Below are 22068 nucleotides of genomic sequence, written 5' to 3'. Positions count from 1 at the left end.
AGAGAGAGAAAGAGAGAGAAAGAGAGAGAAAGAGAGAGAAAGAGAGAGAGAGAGAGAAAGAGAGAGAGAGAGAGAAAGAGAGAGAGAGGTGACAGTTATCTGCAGAGATAGCTGAATCCATGGGATCTGGTCAAATCACCAAGACAAAGAGTATAGAAACAAGAAGAGGGCCCAGGACTGAAGCTTGGAGTACTCCCGCAGTCAGAGGATGGAGTTCAGGGATGTTAATCTAGTGGAGGCATGGTCAGATAGGAAGAAAGGATAGCAGAAGAGAGAGAGTGGTACTGTTACAACCCAGATAGGAGAAGGTCTCCAAGAAAAACTGCGAGGTAAAGAAATATAAAGACTGAGAAAAGGTCTTTGGATATTTTTATTTACAATTAAACAACAAATATTTCTTAAGCCCCAGTCACAACCATGACACTATGCTTCCTTTATATAACATATCAAAACGTGAACTGTCTGTCTGCAGATGAATGAAGGACATTTACATTAGAAAAATTTTCATCAGAACCTACTTCTATAGATAAGTAGTATAAAGTGCTGTTTATTCCAATTCATTTGGCTGCACAACAGACAGTAGGTCTGGACAAGGTCTGACCCCCACAACCATTGTTAGCAATCTCCTTAGAGAGACAATCTTAATAGGACTTTTTCCTTAGGATATAAGCTTGCTAGTCAGGAGACAGTTCTGGTTCCAATTCTCACTGTCCTTTCCAAAGAGCAGGTTCTACTTCACACCAGACTGAATCTATGACATACCTAAATCCCCAAACAAGACTTGGGTACAATAAAATAGGTTTTAGATTCATTAGCACCTATCAGCTGAAAAAGGGAATGAGAGGGGAAATGGAATATAACAAATGTACACTGCATTTAAAAAAAAAAGTTTGACTTCTAAAAAAATCTAGTTTGACAGCCACGTTATTTAATTCCTAGCAAATGTGCTGCTTCAAAAAGCTCCCATGAATACCCCAAATCTCAGCATCAGCTTATACACCCAGAAAGAGATGAACCTTGAAATGGTTTAAAAAAAAAAATGCTTCCTTTAAAGTTCAACAAAATCCGAAGGATGAAAATCCACGGGAAGGAAAAAAAAAATCCTTCTTCCTTCAGTTGCAAATGAGCCAGCCATGCCACAGATGGCTAATTGGAGGAAGTCAGAGGCTAATCTGAACTGATGTCAAGAGCATCCCCTCTTTATCAAAAAGGCAGGAGATGCCAGAAACAAAACAAAACACAAAACTTCTTGATTCCCAAACCACAATACTTTTCCAAATCCTTAACCTGTCCTAAAAGAGAGAATAGAAATCTAGTCATGCATGTCTCATGCATAATAATTTCAGCTTGGATCTAACACATTTCCATTTAGATGTCCCACTGGCACATGGCAAATCCAACATGTCTAAAACTGAGTTTACCATCTTCCCCAAGAGGCCAACTCCTCTTCCTGACTTCCCTGTTCCTGTTAATGGTATCATCATCCTCCCACAGTCACTCTGAATGCAAATAGACTTTGTCTGTTCCCTTTCTTTTACTCCTGTCAAACCAGTCACCATATTGTGTCCTTTTCTTTTTTCTAAGTGTCTATCAAATACAACCCCTCCTTGGTATTTCAATTCTTAGCAGCTTGGTTGAGGCCTTCTTCCCCTCCCTTACACCAGAGTACTCCTAATTGGACTTTACCTTTCCCTGCTCCAATTTACCCTGTGTATTGAAGCTAAATTAATGATGCCAAACCAGCATTGTGATCAAAAACCTTCAATGGTTCCCCAGTACTTAAATATGATCCAAATTCATTCTGGCCCTTTAGACTCTCTACCATCTCAACTTAACCTATTTTTCCCATCAATTCCTTTAACCTTACACTCCAGGAAAGCTGACTTTTCCAAACAAGCACTGTGCTATCCTGTCTCTAGCCATTACTCAAATGATTTTCTCCATCAAAATTACCCCTTTCCCCTATGTTACCCCTCTTTAAGTGCTATCCATGAGGAAAAGGCCTCGTTCCAACACCAACCTCTCTGTGCTGTTTTCTTTAATCCCCAATGCCAGAAGTGATCTTGTTTTTCCTCTATAGAGGTTAGTTTCAATCATATACACAACTGATATTACATACTACTTGTATGCTGGTGTACTAATCTTAATTCCCCTTGGAGCATAAATTAAAGGGAAGCAATCTTGTCTCTTCCTCCTTTGTATCCCTCTCTGCCTCTAGCATGATGCCTCATACACAGCAGACAGTCAATAAATATTTGGTGAATAAATTAATGGAACATCTCATAGGAAAACACATTGTTCTACTTTCACCTCTATTCAAACTATAAAACTCAGCCAAGAGTCTTGCTACATACTAGTGTTTATTTTCATTTCATTTCAACAACATTTACTTAGTACCTCCTAGACTATGTACCAGGAAGGCTGGACACTGCAAATACAAAGATAGATAACACACAGCCTGGATTCTTAAGGAGCTCAACACGCAATCCATTCATTCAAACAGCATTTGTTAAATACCTGCTACGTGCCAGGAACGGTGTGAGGGCCTAATAGAGACAAAAATTAAACAGGCCCTGCCTCATGGAGATAAATGGAATAAAATGAGAGTATGAGAAAGGTACAATATCAGAACTGATAGAAACCTGGACTTAAGAGTCAGGAAAGCTGGGTTCCATGCCTGTGACATTTATTTCTTGGGTGATCATGTAACTGCTCTAAGCCTTTTTACCTATAAAATGGGGATAATAACACCTATAGTACCCACCTCACAGCACTCATATGAAGGTCAAATGAGATAATGTTAGGAAAGTAGCATTTTGTAAACCTTAAGGTACTATACAGATAAGAGCTGTTACTACTTTTAACTGATGCTGGAGGAAGAAAAAAGATTCTGACTGAGGAAAAAAAATCAGCAAAGGCTTCACTGAGGAAGTGCCATTGCAAAGATGGATAGGATTTCAAAGGCAAAGTTTTGTCAGAGGTAGGGGTAGGAGTATATGTGTGTGTATGAGGGGTGGAGGGTGAAGAAGATAAGTTCTTTTTCAGACACACTGAGTTGGAGGTGCTTGTAAGATATTCAAGAGGGAACCAGAGACTGCCACTGGGAGCTCAGGTGGAAGCCATCTGAGATAAAGGATGATAAAACTGCCAAAGGAAAGTACATAGAGCAAAGAGAACCAAGGACAGACCTTGGGAAACACTTACCTTAAGGGGTTAAGAAAAGAATATTAACAGGGGCAGTTAGGTGGCGCAGTGGATAGAGCATCGGCCCTGAAGTCAAATCTGGCCTCAGACCAAACACTTGACACTTACTAGCTGTGTGACCCTGGGAAAGTCACTTAACCCTAACTGCCTAAAAAAAAAAAAGAATATTAACAGCTTAGAAAAAGCTTAACAACTTAGAAGAATGTTATTGAAAAAAGTAATGAGGATTAGAATTGGCCAAATGGAAGCTAATGACTCCATGAAACATCAAGAAATAATAAAACAAAGCCAAAAGACTGGAAAAAAAAAATAGAAGAAAATGTGAAATATCTCATAGGAAAAACAACTGATCTGTAAAACATATTGAAGAGAGATAATTTAGGACTACCGAAAAACCAAGGGGGAGGGGGTACCTAGATATATTATTCCAAGAAATCATAAATCAAAACTGTCCAGTTATCTTAGAACCAGAGGACAAAGTAGAAATTGCAAAAACCCACCAGTCACCTAAAAGAAACCCCAAATGAAAACTCCCAGGAATATTACAGCCAAAAGCCAAAGCTCTCACGTCAAGGAAAAAATATTTCAAGCAGCCAAAAAGAAATAATTAAAATATCAAGGAGTCACAATTAGGATCAAATAAGACTTAGTGGCCACCAATAAAAGGAAGGGAGAACATGGAATATGACATTCCAGAGGTCAAAAGATCTATGCTTATAACTAGGAATAACCTACCCATTAAAACTGAGTATAATCCTACAGGGGAAAAAATTGACTTTGAATTAGAGAAACTTGAAGCATTCCTGATGAAAAGATCCAGAGTTGGGTAGAAAATATGACATATAAATACAAGAGTCAAGAGAAACGTAAAAAGGCAAACATGAATGAGAAATCATAAGGGGAATATAAGGTTAAAATGTTTACAATCTTAAATGGGGAAGTAGGGGGAGCCCCTCAGAACTTTATCAGCAGGGGTTACATAGAGAGGGTCTAATCAGACAAAGGGCCTAGATATGATTCTATTGTGTTGGGATAATCTCAAGAAAAGAATGGAATGGGTGGGGAAGAGGAATGTACTGGGAGAGGGGAAAAGGGAGAGGAAGAAGGGAAAAATTGCATCACATAAACAGGAGGCATAAAGAGGAGTTTATATAACACAGAGGGGGCAGTTGGTGGGGGAGCTGATAGCCAGAACCTCACGTTCATACGAAATGGTTAAAGGAAGGAGGCATATACATACGTTCACAGCTGGGTACAGTGAAGCAGGGAAGAAAATATTGGTCAGATATGTGGACAGGGGAAGAATTTATGACCAAAGAAGAGACAGAAAGGTTCAGACAAAGTAAAATGGATAACTTTGATTACATTAAATTAAAATGTATTTGCACAAATAAAATCAATGCAGCTAAAACAAAGGGAAAAAAAAGCAGGAAATTGGGAAAAAATATTTGCAGCAAGTTTCTCTGATAGAGGCCTCATTTCTTGAGCAGAACCAGAACCCCGTACACAGTAACAGCAACATTGTGCAATGATCAACTATGACAGACCTAGCTCTTCTCAGCAACACAATGAGCAAAGACACTTCCAACACTCATGATGGAAAATGCTATCCACATCCAGGGAAAAAACTATGGAGTTTGAATGCAGATCGAAGCATACTATTTTCACTTTTTTTTTTCTTTCTTCTGGTTTTTCCCTTTTGTTCTGATTCTTCTTTCACCACACGAGTAATGTGGAAATATGTTTAATGTGATTGTAAATGTATAATCTATATCAGATTGCCTGCTGTTTTGGGGAGGAGGGAAGGAAAGAGAATGTTGAAAACTATCTTTAAATGTAATTGGGGGAAAAAAATTAAGATCTACTTTTTTTCTTTTTTTTTGCTTAGGCAGTTGGGGTTAAGTGACTTGCCCAGGGTCACACAGCTAGTAAGTGTCAAGTGTTTGGTCTGAGGCCGGATTTGAACTCAGGTACTCTTGACTTCAGGGCTGGTGCTCTATCCACTGCGGCACCTAGCTGCCCCAAGATCTTACTTCTAAGATATGTGAGGAATTGAGTCAAATTTATAAGAATAAGTGCCATTCCACAATTGATAAATAGTCAAAAGGATATGAAGTCATTTTTCAGAGGAGGAAATCAAAACCATCACTAGTCACATGAAAAAAATGCTCTAAATTACTAATAATTAGAGAGATGTAAATTAAAACAACTCTGAGGTACCACCTCATATTTATCATAATGGCTAAAATAACCAAAAAAAAAAAAAAAGGAAAATGTTAAATGCTGGAGGGAATATGGGAAAATAGGTACACTAATTTACTGCTGGTAGAGCTGTCAACTAGTCCAACCATTCTAGAAAGCAATTTGGAACTATGCCTAAAAACAACAACAAAACCCTATGAAACTGAGCATACTCTGATCAAGCAATACTGCTACTAGGGCTATACCCCAGAGACATCAAGGAAAGAGGAAGAAGTATCCACACACACAAAAACATTTATAGCAGCTCTTTTTGTGATGACAAAGAATTAGAAATTGAGGGAATGCCCTTCAATTGGGGAATAACTGAACATGTGGTATATGAATGCGCTGGAATACTATTGTGATGAAGAGAATGGTTTCAGAAAGACCTGGGAAAACTTGTATGACTGATGAAAAATGAAGTAAGCAGAATCAGGAGAACAATTTATGTAGTAACAGCAATACTGTAAAGATACTCAAGTTTGAAAGCTTAGTAACTCTGATCAACACAACGACCCAATATAATTCCAAAGAACTCACAATGAAACATGCTATCCACTTCCAGATAAAAAGCTGTTGGATTCAAGATTACAGAATGAAATATATTTTCTTTTATCACTTTCTTTTTCTTGGAGTCATAACTAATATAGTTGGTTTAACTACATATATATATATGTGTGTATGTGTGTATGTATATATGTGTGTGTATGTGTGTATATATATATATATATATATACACACATACATAAATATATGTATATGGATATATGTTTTGGTTTTTTTTTAAGGCAATTGGGGTTAAGTGACTTGCCCAGGGTCACACAGCTAGTAAGTGTCAAGTGTCTGGTCTAAGGCCAGATTTGAACTCAGGTCCTCTTGACTTCAAGGCTGGTGCTCTATCCACTGGACCACCTAGCTCCCCCAGACTATACATGTTTTTAATGGATTTGGGGTTTTTTGCCTTCTCAATGAGTGGGGGAAAGAGAGAATTTGGAACTGAAAAGAAAATAAAATTGAGTTAATTTTTTTTTTAAGTGAAGGTTATGGACCAGATAATCAAGGTCTTTCCTATTTCTAGATCCTATGAAATTCTTAGAAAGCCACACAAATGATTTCTGAATTGTTAGTACCACTGTCCAATTATTTTCATTTGATAGCCAAGGAAACAGAGGTTCAATAATTTCCCCAAGGTCCCACGGCTAGTAAAATATCAAAGTTAGGACTTGGACTCAGGTTTTCTAATTCCAAGACTACTGTTCTTGGCATTATACACTAATATTTTACAGCACTTAGTTACTTCTGACAATTTTTAATAATACAATAACCCAAATTTATGTAGCACTTTACAAAACACATTCCCACAATAATTCTGTGAGGTAGATAGTACAAGTATTATTATCTCTATTTTACACTTGAGGAAACTGAATTTCAGGTAAATTCATTGACTTGTTAATCCAGGGTCACACAGCTAGTGAGTACCAGAGGGGTGGACTTAGAACTCAGGTCTTATGATTCCTGGATCAGTGCTCTTTACACATCATATCACAGTAATAATAATTCACATTTATATAATGTATCATAGTTTCATAAAACATTAAGCTATTTCATTTTACCCTCTTAGCAATCCTGTGAAATTAATAATCTGAGTATCTGCTGGTTCAAAATAGGACACAAAAATAAGGTGGTAGCAATACTACCCCAGATGAGAAAATCAAGATTTAAGATTATAGGGAAACTTAGAATTACAGTCCAAATGCGGTAAAATGATATTTTGTTAGGATAACAGGAAAGTCCTACCAGGGGTTCAAAAAATTAATCAAAGTGCCAGATGACTATAATTCTTTGACATGAGTTCATATAAAAAGACCTGAGGTTGATCCACAAGCATAACAGAAGTGAACTTTGTAAGGCAGCTGTTACAAAAGTTCATGCAATTTTAGATTGCATTTATAGTGTACAGAACAAAGCAGCTAATTGTTCTACTGTGCTCAGGACAAGTTGGAACACAACTAGTGTACTGTATTCATTTCTGCTGCCATGTTTGCAAAAGAAATTGATCAACTGGATATTATCCAGGAGGACAACTATAACTTTAAAATGTCTAGAAACTAACATATGAGAAAAGTATGAAGGAATTGGGGAAAAAAAAAGTCTAATCAGAAAAGAGAAGACTAAATGGAAAAGGATGATTTTCTTGAAATATATTAAGTGGAGGACTTCCAGGTCACAAGAGCAACAAAATGGCAGACTAGACATTTTCTCTGCTGCCCATGATCTCTCAAACTTCTCCAAAAGAGAAATTAAGCACCAAAGATAAATCAACTTCAATTGTTTCCATGGCTTAGAACAGTCAGAATAAAAATAAAAAATAAAAAACAAAAAACACAATCCAAAACCAAAACCCAAATCAAGAACTGACATTCACTGACTGAGCACATTCAGCATCCCTCCCCCACCTCTCACACTACACCTTCTAGATCCTATAAAATTCTTAGAAAGCCACACAAATGATTTCTGAATTGTTAGTACCACTACATCGAGGCTGTACTAGCAGACCCAAGGACATGACAGGGGCTTATAACAAAACCCTCTTCCCACATCCTGATACCCTCTCCCTCTTTCCAGTGCCATGGAAACCCTGGATGCAGGCTGCAGAAGTTTACTCAGGCTTCAATAGTCAGCTTGGCCAGAGCTCTTCAGGAGCAAAAGCCTGCTGGAATTTGCAACCAAAAGCACCAGAGCGGCACAGTTCTAAATTGCTGGTGTCTAGGAAAACAGACTAACCGAAGAATTGAAGAACACAGAGGGAACGGGATAGGAAACCATACATGAGGGATTATAAAGAATTCTACCAAGCCCGATGGAAAGAGCACAGCACTCAGTTTGGGTTAGTTCTGACCACCCAAAAGTCACTTGGGACACAGACCTAGGTTTGCAAACAAAGAATTACCCAGTGAGAGAAGCGGCTGGGATCCAGCCCCCAAACCACAATTAGAGGGAAAAAAAAGTCAGGAAGTGAGTGATAAGAAAAAGAGGGGAAAAAAAAAAGGGACTAAAAATACAAAAGATTTTAGGAAGAAGAAAACTTTTCCTCTCACTGGGAACAGGGGTGGATGATGGGGAGGGGATATGGAATCTTTAGGGGCAAGTGTTACCTGGAGTGGAGAGCATGGACACAAGGAGGTTTCTAGGCAAATGTAGGGGGATGGGGGAAGTCAAACAATAGAGAGAATAGATCAATGGTGGGATGCATAATCAGGGGCATAGTGGGAGAGGGCTCTACCACAGAGCAGTGTCCTCTGTGACATTTACAATAATTGGCACTGTTCTGGAAGTAAAGCACAATGGAAAAGGGGAATCCATGGAGTAAGGCCTACAAAGCAGCGGCAGAAAGCACCTAGGAGGGAAAGCCTGGAATGGCCTCCTTGAATTGCATGAAGAACACAAAGAAAAGAGAGAGACCAGATAACCAGATAATTAGAGTGGCTATGACTCAAGAGAACGAGTCTAGAGTAAATGGCAAAAGAAGATGGATGACGAAAATAAGAGAAATCTCTTGGAAAAGGGTGCTAAAAAAAATTAAATTAAAAAACTAAGGAACAGGACTAGCTGAAAGGGAGGAGAGGAAGGGGAAATAGCAAATGAGAAGAAGAAATCAAGGGCAAGGAGAAGAGGACCAGTGGGAACCAGGTCACCTTAAAAAAAAAAAGATTAACTGAAGGAACATAATAACATAATACTGTGTCTATCGAAAAAAGAGGGAACTCAAAATTGAAAGGCTTCAGCACAGACAATTAATGCATCTAGGATAAGGGAAGTGGCTACCTGGGGAAAAAAATCCTTGTATCAGATCCAAGATACATAAATTATCCATCTATAACCACTAGCTATTCCCCAATAGATAAATGGTCAAAGAATATGAACAAAAATATTCACAATCACATGAAAAAATGCTCCAAATGTCCCTATCTTTGAACCACAGATTCCATTACTGAGTTTATACCCCAAGGAAGCCATTGACTAGGGGATCAGGGGAAGCCCCCATAAACTCCAAAATATTTATAGCTGCATTTTTTGTGATAGCTAAGAATTGGAAACAAAGTAGAAGTCCACTGACTGGGAAATGGCTAAACAAACTGTGGTAACTGAATGTAATGGAATATTACTGTGCTGTAAGAAATGAAGCAGCTGCTAGATGGCTCAGTGGATAGAACCAAGCTTAGAGTCAGGAAGACCCAAGTTAAAATATGATCTAAGATACCCACTAGCTGTGTGACCCTGGGCCAATCACATAACCGCTACTTGCCTCAGTTTCCTCATCTGTAAAATGGGTATAATAAGCACCTACCTCCCAGGTTTGTTGTGAGGATCAAATGAGATAATATTTGTAAAGCACTTAGTGCATAGTAAGTGCTATATAAATGTTAGCTTTTACTAGTAAGAGATATTTCCTGCCCTCACAGAACTCACAATCTATTAACAAGAACAGGTCATACAAAACTAATCATGTCCTTTTCTCTTAAGGTTATCAGATCAGTAGATCAGAAGAATGTACTATGGAGTATACCTGCATTCTATAGGTTCATAGATTTAGCATTGAAATGGAGCTTATCATGTAGTCATACCCTCACATTTGATATATGAGGACACTGAGTAGTACAGAGGTCAAACTTATCTAGGGTCAGAAAGGTAAAATAGCAGAGCTGGGATTCAAACTTAAGCCCACCAATTCCAAATCCAGCATTCTTTTGACATCCAAGGCAAGAGAAAGGGATGCAGAAAAAGAATGTCTCCTTCAAGACAAGCTCAAAGAGTGAAGCTGTCAATGGACAGACCCACCTTCAGTGAGGAAAAAGAAAAAAGATGAGAAAGCTCTAATCTCCTTTCTAACTCAGAGGGGAAAATACAGCAAATCAAAGAAAAAAACTACTCCACTCACCAGTTCATGTTTTTTTTTTCTTCAGATTACACATAAATATCATGCACATCTTTTTCTTTCCCATGGTAGGGATTAGTTAGAATTATTCTTTGTTCTAGTTTATCTCTTCTAGCTTTCTCCTGCAAATACTTCTTTCTTCTTTACATAAACAAGGTAACTAACTGCACAAACAATTATTTTAGAGTACTTACATACCTTTTTTTTTTTTTTTGGGTTAGGCAATGGGGTTAAGTGACTTGCCCAAGGTCACACAACTAGTAAGTGTTAAAGTGTCTGAGGTCGGATTTGAACTCAGGTCCTCTCGATGCCAGGGCCGGTGCTCTATCCACTGCGCCATCTAGCTGCCCCACATATCTTCTTTAAGATACCAAAACAACTTATTGTATAAAGGAGAAAAAGGGAATTCCTACAGGGATACCTTGTAGTCTATGTTCTACAAAATCTGGTCTGGGAATTAATTACAAATTAAATTTGTATAGTTTTGCTATACCTGGTCTCTCTTAATCCTGTTTTGATCTTGAATAGTTCTGTTTCAGAACTACAATTCATGTAGTATGTCTTTATACTCACCAAAGGGTCGAGCCATCAGACATATGGTACTCTAGGTGGAGGCTGCCCTTTTCAAATAAAGAAAATAATGTGCTCTTCAGAGAAATCCTGCTACCATTTTGAAGAGTTTACTACTCGCTAAGGGCCCATGTGCTAGGGCCCCAGTCAAATACTCAGACAAATCACATGGGATCATTACCACGGCTTCATTATGTCTTTATAAGTATATTCTGCAATAAACATCATGCTAATGAAAGGAAACACCCAATATTTTCACATGGCAAATGTGAAATGAATTTGGACCTCATTTCTCTTAAAACGTCACACAAAATACTCAAGAGAAAACCAACAACATGACTGACAGGGAAAAAAATTACTAATTAAATCAAGTTATTGCCACTTAAAATGGTATGCCATATATCATTTTCTGCCACATAAAAACATACAGCTATTTCTAACTAGTAATGAAAAGGAAAACAATGAGAAACAAACTTATTAATATATGAGAAGAGTTGTAATACACACTGCACATTCTTTGGCTAAACTGTGTCATCTTTACTTTGGGCAACCACTAATCCCAATGAAGGGACAACTCAGTTGGAGCCATGTATTGAAGGCTTCCAGTCGCCTACTTCTTTTATCACCCAGTATCTTAACAAACTTCTCTAACTTCATTCATTTTCAAATAGTATGAATAAAAAGCTTGTCAAAGCTGTCATCTCTGTTAGGCACATTTGTGGGTTTGCCATTTACTAGCGCAGCCTGCCTTCAAGAATTGCCGTTGTGGGATGCTCATCAATTGGGGAATGGCTGAACAAGCTGTGGTAGGTGATTACGATGGAATATTATTGTACGCTACGAAACAATGAGCAGGATGCTCTCAGAAAAATCTGGAAAGACTTGCATGGGCTGATGCAAAGTGAAATGTACTGTGTACAAAGTAATAGCAATATTGTAAAATGATCAGCCATGAATGACTTGGCTATTCTCAGCAATACAAAAATGCAAGACAACTCTGAAGGATTCATGATGAAAAATGCTATCCATTCCTAGAGAAAGAATCGATGGCATCTGAATACAGGTTGAAGTATACTTTTTTTTTTAACTTTTTCTTGAGTTTTTTCTTTATATTTTCTTTCACAACATAAGTATTATGGATATGTTCTGCGTGACTATACATGTATAACCTATATCGAGTTGCTTGTCTTCTCAATGGGGGGGGCAGGTGAGGAGGGAGGAAGTGAGAGAATTTGGAACTCAAAGTTTTAAAAACGAATGTTAAAAACTGTTTTTACATGTAACTAGGGGAAAATGAAATACTAAATAAAAGCTTAAAAAAAATTGCCCTTGTAATTCTGGTAGAACTGCCAGGTGGCAATCGGACCATAGTTACACACCATGTTTAAGTTTAAGAAATTGAAGCTGGTGATTAGAACGCTTTTCCAAACCATACCTTAGTACAAAAAAAAAGTCTATAGAAACTTGAATCACTGGAGGAACTACCCATATCACTGAGATCAGAGATCCTCTAAAGAATTGAAAACTTTAGCAAAATAATATAAATTTAAGTCAACTTTCATAACAAACACAAAATGTATACTTCCAGGTCATGTGGTCAATAAGATGAAGAACTACACATTTTCTTTGATTCCCCAGGATATCTCAAACCTCTCCAAAACAGAAATTATGCACTGAATATAAAACTTCAGTTGCTCCATGGTCTAGGACACTGAGAATCCAAAAGAAGTTCAAACAAAACAAAACAAAACCCAAAACTCATGAAGTGATACTCACTGACCCTGAGTTTACTTAACACCCCTCTTCCACCTTCCATGCTCTCAGCTGTGAAGAAGCACTAGCACACTCAAGGACCCAACAGAGGCTTACAACAAAAGCCATTTCTATACACACCCCCTCCTTCCTTCCAGTGCCATAAAGACCCTGGCTCCAGGCTACAGAAGTTTGCCCTGGCTTCAGTAGCCATAATCTCAGTCACTGAATTTTGGTCAATCATACCATTTTCTCTAATCAGAATTACCTTCCACCTTTCTTCTTCCCTTACCTCCCACCCTGGCCATTTCCACCTACTGAAATCCTATTCATTTTTCAAGGCCCAATTCCATAAAGCCTTCTCTGTTCAGAGAACTAATGAATGGAAGGAGCAGGACAGGACACCAGGACAGGGTACATTGTGTAGGGTACAGGGGCTCTGTGGCCCTCCACTAAGCCAGAGGGAAGAGGATAGCATCCGGCTGGGGCCAGTTCTGACTACTCAAAAGTCATTTGGGGCAGAAACCTAGGCTGGTGAAAGGTGAATTTCCCAGTGTGAAATGCTTTAAGATCCAGCCCCCACAGAAACCATCATTAGAAGGGACACAGTCAGAGAGTGACTAGGGGAAAAATCAGGGTGGGGGTCAGGGTGACTGAAATTGCCAAAGATCTCAGGAATAAGAAAACTCATAAGAGAATAAATCAACAGAGAAACCATTAACAACAGAAGGAAATATGGCCTCCAGACCTAGTAAACAAGTTCAGGCATCTATGAATAAATACTGCTAAAGGAAAATGATCCAACACTTTGATGAGACAAAAGACCTTGTGGAATGTGAAGAGAACATGGAACTACAACATACTGTTTCTGAGTGGTTCAAAAGAGAAATGAGAATTATGAACATAATATATGGCCTGAACCCAAAAATAATGGGCAGAATAGAAAAACTGGAATCTGCCATGGCAAGTCTCACCAAAGAAACAAAAGAGAGTACAGATTGGGAATGTAAATACACAGAAATGAAAGACAATCTAGAAAAGCAAATAATAATAACATCAAAAGAAAATATGTTCACTATGCAAAAAAAAAACCAAAAAACAAACCAAAAACAAACCCCAAAACTTCAAAACATACAGATCTCAAAGACAGGATGTTTAAAGACAACTTAAGAATCACAGGTCTCCCAGAAGACCACGATAGGACAAAAAAACTTTAACAAGATACTGTGGGAAATAATAGAAGAGAATTACCCAGAACTTCTGAACACAAAAAATAAAATACCAATTGAAATAATTCACAAATCTCCAAGAAAAAAAGGCTATATAACAAATACAAGATTTAAAAACAATTCTTTCCCACTACTCCCCAACACGAACCCTCAGTTTCTGTCAAAGCAGGCAGACTGAGAATTCCTGGAAGAGGCTTCATGAATTCAGTTACATTATTCCCTCGAGCTGGAATTCCCTTCCTCCCTTCTCCTTTCCCCCACCTCCTTTTCCATTCACTGAAATCATTATCATTTTTCAAAGCTCAATTTCATGAAGTCTTCTCTGATCATGCTAATCAGAAATGCTACCATCCTACCTGGAAGTCCTCATTTTTCCTAACAACCCTTATTCCTAGCACTTACTTTAAGACACTTGATATAAAACACTTTGTATTTAAGTTATTACTCCATAGTATTTCCTTCCTCCTAAAATACTGTAAGCTCCTAGAAGGCACAGAACATATCCCATGTACCTTTGTGGCATTCCCCATAGCACAGAACCCTCCTCAAATTGGCTGGTTAACTGGTGATATGGGTGAGCATGTCACTTCAGAATCTGCAATAATTAAGAATCATAGAGTCACAAATTTAGGGCAGAAAGGTATCTGGGAGGACATCTGCTCCACGTACCTCATTTTATAGATGAGGACCTGAGGCCCAGTAAAGCCAAGGGGCTTGTCCAAGGTCACAAAATTGTAAGTAGCAGAGCTGGGATTCAAACCCAAGTTCTCTAATCGCAAATCCAGCATTCTTGCCACCATGCAATTCTGTGAGGGAAATCAATGGGTAGAGTCTGACAAGTACCCTAAACTTAAGCATTATTAGATTCCAGATCTATAGCTGGGACTTCAGAGGCAATCTAAAAAACCCTCACTTCATCTCTTCCTGCTATCTCCAATCTCTTCTCCCTTTCGTGGCTACACTCCAGGAGGACATTTATAAAAGATGCCTCCATTTTCTTTCCTCTCATTCCTTTTTCATCCTCTACAGACTGGCTTTTGATTTCATCATTCAACTTAAACTGCTCTCTGCAAAGTTCCCCATGATCTCTTAATCGCTAGATCCAAAGGCCTTTTTCCCATCTCCGTCCTTGAATTCTTTGCTGCCTTTGACACTGCTAATTACCCTTTTATCCTTGACACCTTTTGTCTCTAGGTTTCTGTGACACTAATCTTTTCTGGTTCTCCTCCCTTGTGATTGCTCCTTCTCATTCTCCTTTACTGGATCTTCAACCAGGTCGCTCCTGCTAATCTTGGGAATCCCAAAGGGGTCTGTCCTGGGTCATCTTCTCTTCTCCTTCTATACTATCTCACTTGGTCATCTCATTGGTTCCCATGGTTTTAATTATCATCTTCATGCTGATGATCAGCCCTAATTTTCCTTTCTAATCTTTGGACTCTAATCTACAACTTCCTATAAGACATATCAAATTGGATATCCTGAAGACATATTAAACTTGGTATGTCCAAAACTCCTTATCTTTTCCCACAAATCACCCCTGCCTTGTGAATTTCACTCTCATTGTCAAGGGTATTACCACCCTCCCAGGCACCAGGCTCAACTGTCCTCAATTCTTCACTCTCTTTCAATCCCCATGTTGAATTTGTTGTCCAGGGTTGCCAATCTTACCTTCCTAATATCTCCTATACATAAACCCCTTCTCTCCTTTGAAATGGCCACTGCCCCGGTACAAGCTCTTATCACTTCACATCTAGACTACTGCAAGAGCCTGCTGGTTGGTCTCCCTTTCTCCAGGATCTCACTACTCTATTCCATCTTCCACTCAGCTGACAAATTAATCTTCCTAAAGAGCAGATCTGATCACGTCACCTCTTCCTGGGTAACTCAATGAACTCCAGTGGCTCCCTATGACATTCGGGATCAAACACAAAATTCTCTGTTCAGCATTCAAAGCTATTTACAACCTGGTCTTCTTCTACCTTCTTACTTTATACCTACATATTCTGTCATCCAGTGGCACTGGCCTCCTTGTTGTTGCCCAAAGAAGACACTCCATCTCCTAACTCCATGAATTTTCACTGGCTGTCCCCCATGCCTGGAATACTTTCTCCTCATCTCCACCCTCCTTCAAGTTCCAGTTACAATTCCACCTTCTGGGGTGTAGGATGTGTTCAGGGAAGACTAGTACCTCTAGTGTGAAGGCTGCTGAGCCCTTTTCAGGGCTGCTTTCCACCTTTGGTGTTCACCTGTTCCACCTAACTCTCACCTTTGGCTCCGGGTTCCGAGAAGCTGTAGCATGTGCAGTGGCCACACCCTGGAAATCTTTCACAAGAAGCCTTTCCTGATCTCCCTTAATGCTAGTGCCTTCCCTCTATTGATCAATTCCAATTTTTCCTCTATAGACCTAGTTGTACGTAGCTATTGGAATGCTGTTTCCTCCATTTGACTGTGAGCTCCTTGAAAGCAGTGACTGCATTTTGCCTTAGTACTGCTAGTCCTTAGCAGAATGCCTGACACTTAACAGATTTTTAATAAATTTTTATTGGTTGACTGATCCCTTCAATTTACAAATGAGAAAACTAAATCCTAGAGAAGTTAAATGACTTGTTCGGAATCTGAACCCAGGTCTCTGGTCAACAAATTCAGCATTATTTCTACTGAGTACAAAAATAAGCTAGATTGTATCCCATGTGCCAAGAAGGTATATGTGAACTTAGTTCAATAAGAAAGGCACAAATGTGTTGGTTTGTTGCACTCCTTTGTTAGAAGCGAGGTCTTGTGATAGGGTGGGAACAGTGGTAAAGAAGTATCATTGAGAAGCAATGATAATATTACAAAAGACAAAGCATCAATGAAACTTTTTTTTAAGTTAAGTATTTTTGAAGAATAGTAGACTCTCAAATTAAACTTTAGTTGCAGTCACAATTGATTCTAATGAGAAGGAAAGAAGGGAACTGTTAAAAGAGAAAAATGATGTTAAATAGAGAGCACATCAACTTACTCATAATTTAGAACAATGCATGTATATAAAAGAGGAAAGCAAAGGCAAGTGAAATAATCAGATTAATTCTGTGTCCTTTTTAATTGATCCCATTTACAATGAATTGATTTTGTCTTGTAACTGTTTAAAATCATGATTCTTTGTCTCTGAACTTAGTTCAGAAATCCAGCTGTCCTGCAATGAGTTTAGTTTAGAAATTCAGTTCTCTTAATCACATTCTATTCTTGTGTCTGGAGCAGCTAGGTGGCACAGTGGATAGAATGCTGGGCCTGGAGTCAGAAACACTCCTCTTCCAGAGTTCAAATCTGTACTTAGTCACATCCTAGCTGTGTGACCCTAGGCAAGTCATTTAACCCTGTTTGCCTCTCAGTTTCCTCATCTGTAAAATGAGCTGGAGAAGGAAATGGCAAAACACTTCAGTATCTTTGCCAAGAAAACTCCAAATGGGGTCACGAAGAGTCAGACATGATTGAAAATGACTGAACATCAGTTTATCAAGGAAATATGTTACCCTTGAAGGAGGCAGGTAGACACTAGAGAATCTGGTCTAGTATTTTTACACCACCAACCTATCCTTCAAGGATGTCTGGCTTGTCATCCAAAGCTATCTCTGTCCTTGCACATGCGGCTAGACTTAACAATAAACATTTCTTACTCACAGTAGGGAAAGCAGAGGTTGTTACTAGCCCTCATTCCCCATATCCATCCAATTATATTATCTTCCATCTATGAAGCTTGTCTTCCTGTTTCTGTACTCTCTGAAAGCATAAAACAGAGCTGTCCCTTCCATTCAGGGTCTTAGCTTTGCTGGGGAAGCTGAGATCCCATTTATTGGTAAATTTGAGCTTCACTAATAAATTGATTGGGCTCAGAACTTTGTGCTTCAGTCTACCTTAATTTTAACTGTTACACAGGTAACTAAGAATTAGCACAAAAAAGTAGTAAAGTCATGTAAAAAATAATGTTGAGCAGGTTAAAGACCACCAAGAGATTTAGCTTGGTCAAACAGTGAAGACAATAAAAAGAGCTCTTTAAAGTTCTCTTAAGAGCAAGAAAACCAAGGAGGAGATGAGATAGTACCTTGACACGGATGAGAAAATGATAATGAGCGACAGAAAGAAGGCAGAATTATTGAAATGCTATCCTGCTTTTATACCAAGGAGAATGGCCTATGATTTGGAAAGGATAACAAGAGAAATGAAACTCAAGATAAGCAAGGAAAGTGCTGGAGGCAGTACTTAGCTGACCCCAATGAATCCAAGGAACATGACCTGCACAAACTTCGTTGCCAGATAAAGTCACAGATGGTGTCTTCATCAAATCTGTTGGTGACACTAAACCGAGGGTGATAGCTAAGACATCAGATTATAGAACTGTGGATATAAAACTACACAAATTGGCTGGGATTAAGTTAAAAAGATGAATGCAATATGGGATAAATGAAGTTCTTTGAATTCATAAAAATAAACCTTCCAAGTACAAGAAAGAGTAGGTATGGTTTGAAAGTGGCTAAAGTCAAAATGAACAGGCATTCTAGTAGATGCAAACTCCAAATAGATGAGTCATGCCAGATGGGAACCAAAAAAGCGAATGGGAACTTGGGTGGTATGAAAAGATGTCTAACGTTCAGGGTGAGTAAGAAGAGAATCTCATTGTATCTGCTGTGTTCAGAGTACATGGGTAAACTACATCCATTTCAAGTGTCATTTTAGGACACTGACAAGCTGGGACACAGCAGAGACTGGCAGAATGGTGAGGGTACTCAAAGCCACACCATATGATAGGGCAGAACTCAGAACACTGAGTAGAAGCCACAGAGGCTCAGATTTTAGTTCACCCTAAGGAAAAACTTCCAAATAATAATTTGAGCACAATTCCAGGCTACATTGCTTATGCTATCTGTGACACTGACCAAGTCCCTTGACCTCTATGGGCCTTGACACTTTCATTTTCAAAATGAAGAGGTTGGACTAGATGCCTTCTACAATCCTTTGTGGTTCTAAATCCTATGATCCTATTTGTAGATGCTGAAGACAAGACCCAAGGGCTATTCCAACTCTAAGTCTATCATTTCATAATTCTAAACAAGGGCTCAATAAATGTTTATTGAATGAAGGTGGAAGCAGTGTGATGTGCTAAGAATGAAGGAGGGGGTGTTAGTGGATTTGAAGCTCAATATGAATCAGTAATACAACAGGAGAGGCAAAGAGCTAACACAATCTCAGTATTAATTTATAAAGGCACAGTAACCATGCGAGAGAGGTTGAGAGACTGTTTGTATTCTGTCCTGGTCAGACCATATCTGGAATACTACGTTTAGTTCTGGGTGCCACATTTTAAGAAGGATACTGACAAACTGGTGTGTCATATGAGGGCAACTATGACGGTGAAGGCATTAAAGATCAGGCCACCCAAGAATCTGTTGATGTTAGCCTGGAGAAGAGAAGCATCAGAGGAAAAACTACTTCTAACTTTAAATATTTTAAGGGTAGTTAGGTGAAGAGGATTTAGACTTATTCTCTTGGCTTCAGAAAGCAGAATTAGCAAAGTGGGCAGGAATTATAAAGATGCAGACTTGGGCTCATTGTAAAGGAAAAGTGTCATTAACAATCTGGCCTGTTGCCTCAACCACCAGTGAAGTCTACAACACTGAAGACCACTTGTCACAGAAAGAACAGAGATGATTCCTGTTCAAGGACAAGTTGGACCAGACGATCGCTAAGATCTCATGATTCTGTGATTCTGCACAGGGAAAATGAGCACAGTGGAGAGAATCCGGAATAGCTACTGAGCAGATTGTGCCAGGGAACCAAGAAAAAGGACTGATGAGCAGCATAAAGGGCTATAGAATTTGACTGGGAGAGATTTGCATCTTTCTCCATCAGCATCATACCATCCCAAAAGAAGGCAGGAAATAGCAGCACATGAAGGCAAACAAGGTTAAGGAGGGACACGAGGGGGAGGGGGAAGAGGGGGGGATTGAATAAGGGCAGCAGTAAAATACATTAAGTGACCAGAGAGCCAAGGCTGCAAGGGAATCAACAGTCATTAGAAAGCTAATGGACTGGGAGGGGCTAAGTGATGAGGTCCTTTAGGAAAAAAAAAAAAAAAAAAAAAAAAAAAAAAAAAATGGGGATAAGGCACTATAAGCTTATTCTGAGTGGGAAAGCAGGAGCAATAGGAAAAGGACAGAAACCCTAGAAAGCAGTACAAAAATCCTTAAGCCTAGAGTCCTCCCAAACATAGGAAGCTATTCTGACAATTTTCCTCACTTAGAATGCAGAAAACAGCCCTACTCCCATCGTCTGTTCTTCAACTTACAGATAATGACTTATTAATTGACAACTCTACTTTGCTTCCTGTAACCTCTGGTTACAAAAAGAGTTTTAAAAAAGAACTCAAATTTAGAACAGAAAGTACAACAGGTTTTAATTAGTTTCATTATACCACCTCTCTCCTACAGCCACTTTTTTTATTTTTCCCAAAAAAGAAAATCAGATAATTACCAGTGTTTTCCATACAGCCAATGTCCTCCCCAGGTCAACAAGCAGGCACCAAATGTAGTTTTCTTCCAATGGTTCCGAAAGGTTTTGACAAGTTGAGTCATCTTCTCTATCTAGTAGGCTAGCTAGTTTACCAGAACCTGGAAGGTAAAAGCGGACATTAGCATAAGGTCTCCAGGGTAATCACATGATATTCATATTCCCTTTCTCCTACCTCTTTTTTATTTTTTTGCTTTTTAATCCTCTCCTTATTTTTGCCTAATGTACATCTCCATCTAGATGTCCCACTCAATATATTTCTGAAATCAATTAATCTTCTCTAAACCTGTACCTTCCCCTAACTTCTCTTTCTGTTTAAAGCACAACCATTCTCTAATTACTCACACTCAATTTTTGATTCTTTCCTCAAGAGCATGCCCACATCCAAAGAGCTATCAAGTCGGATCAAAACTTCTTTCATGATATCTCTTGTATTGATCCTCTCATTTCTTACTTCTGCAATCTCCTTGGTGTTAAGCACTTATCTCTTCTTTCCTAAACTACAGTAATGTTTTCCTACCTGGTCCTCCTACTTCTATCCCTTCCCCAACCCAATTTTCACAACGTAACACTTATAATTTTCCTAAAAGATTGTTATGAGTGCCACTCCTCTAACTAAAAACAGTAGGGTGGTATTCCACCGCTTACTAAATAAAATAGAAACTAGTGGTATTAAAAGTCTTTTATAAGACTTTTTCACTCCATGTTTTTTCACCTTATTTTTATTCTCCATCCCCCATTTCCAGCCTACCCTCTCCTCTTTGTGCTTTCCCTTCCTCACTCACCCAATTCCTCTGATAATCAGAGAATCTCAGCGTAAGACTTGATCTTAACAGTAACCGGTAGTCATTTAGTTTAGCCTTGTCTTCTCTACCATACCACTAACAATCATTCATCCAGCCTCCCTGGGAGGACACCAGCTTCTGAGGCAACTTCTTCTACTCTGAACAACTATAATTATTAGGAGTCTTTTCCTGGTATCAAGGATTACCAGAGCTGTAGGTACAACCTCCATCCATTTCTCCAAGTTCTGTTCTCTGGAGCAGTGAAAAACAAGGTGACTTTTTTTTAAAAAAGAAAACTTATTTTTTGTTCATATAAGTCTTTCTCTGATTCTCTGTATTCATCATATCCATCTCCTCTTACTGCACTGTGATATCATGTACTGTAACTGGTTTAGCCAATCCTGAATTAATGGGTATATGCTTTGTGGAAAAACAAGTCTAATGCCTCTCTACAAGATTTTTTTTTCAAATATTTGAAAGCAATTGTCACATCTCTACCACCTCCCATCTTCATCACTAGGCACAGTGACTGAAATAAAGTAAGCACTTTACAAATGCTTGTTGACTTGACTTGTTGACCAAGCTAAGCATTTCTAGTTCATTCAAATGACCTTCCTATGGTCTACAGTCCCATCACCTCCAGATACTCCCTACCTTTCAATGTCCTTTTTAAAAATGTTGTGCCCAGAACAACACTCCACATGTGGTTTGACCATGATAGAGAACAAGATAATTAGACTCCTCCATCTGGACAGATGCCTCATTAAAGGATTTAAAGTATTTTCTTTTCCCTTCTAAAGAATCAAAT

The 22068-nt window shown here is 38.7% G+C and overlaps 1 protein-coding gene across 1 annotated transcript in view; it reads right to left on the bottom strand.

Annotated features, from left to right (window-relative positions):
• Window positions 1–22068, bottom strand: part of AGK (acylglycerol kinase) — an 87447-nt gene that overhangs the window by 60785 nt on the left and 4594 nt on the right. The window contains exon 2 of the mRNA XM_027842300.1: window positions 20440–20576. Within this exon, the coding sequence (XP_027698101.1) occupies window positions 20440–20540 (101 nt within the window). The 5' untranslated portion in view covers window positions 20541–20576. The remainder of the gene's footprint in view (window positions 1–20439; window positions 20577–22068) is intronic.

The sequence above is a fragment of the Vombatus ursinus genome, unplaced genomic scaffold (genome assembly GCF_900497805.2).
Source record: "Vombatus ursinus unplaced genomic scaffold, bare-nosed wombat genome assembly UNPS02014870.1, whole genome shotgun sequence".
NCBI lineage: Eukaryota > Metazoa > Chordata > Mammalia > Diprotodontia > Vombatidae > Vombatus > Vombatus ursinus.
Note: the sequence above shows the minus strand (reverse complement) of the source record. Positions and strands in the feature narration are given on the sequence as shown.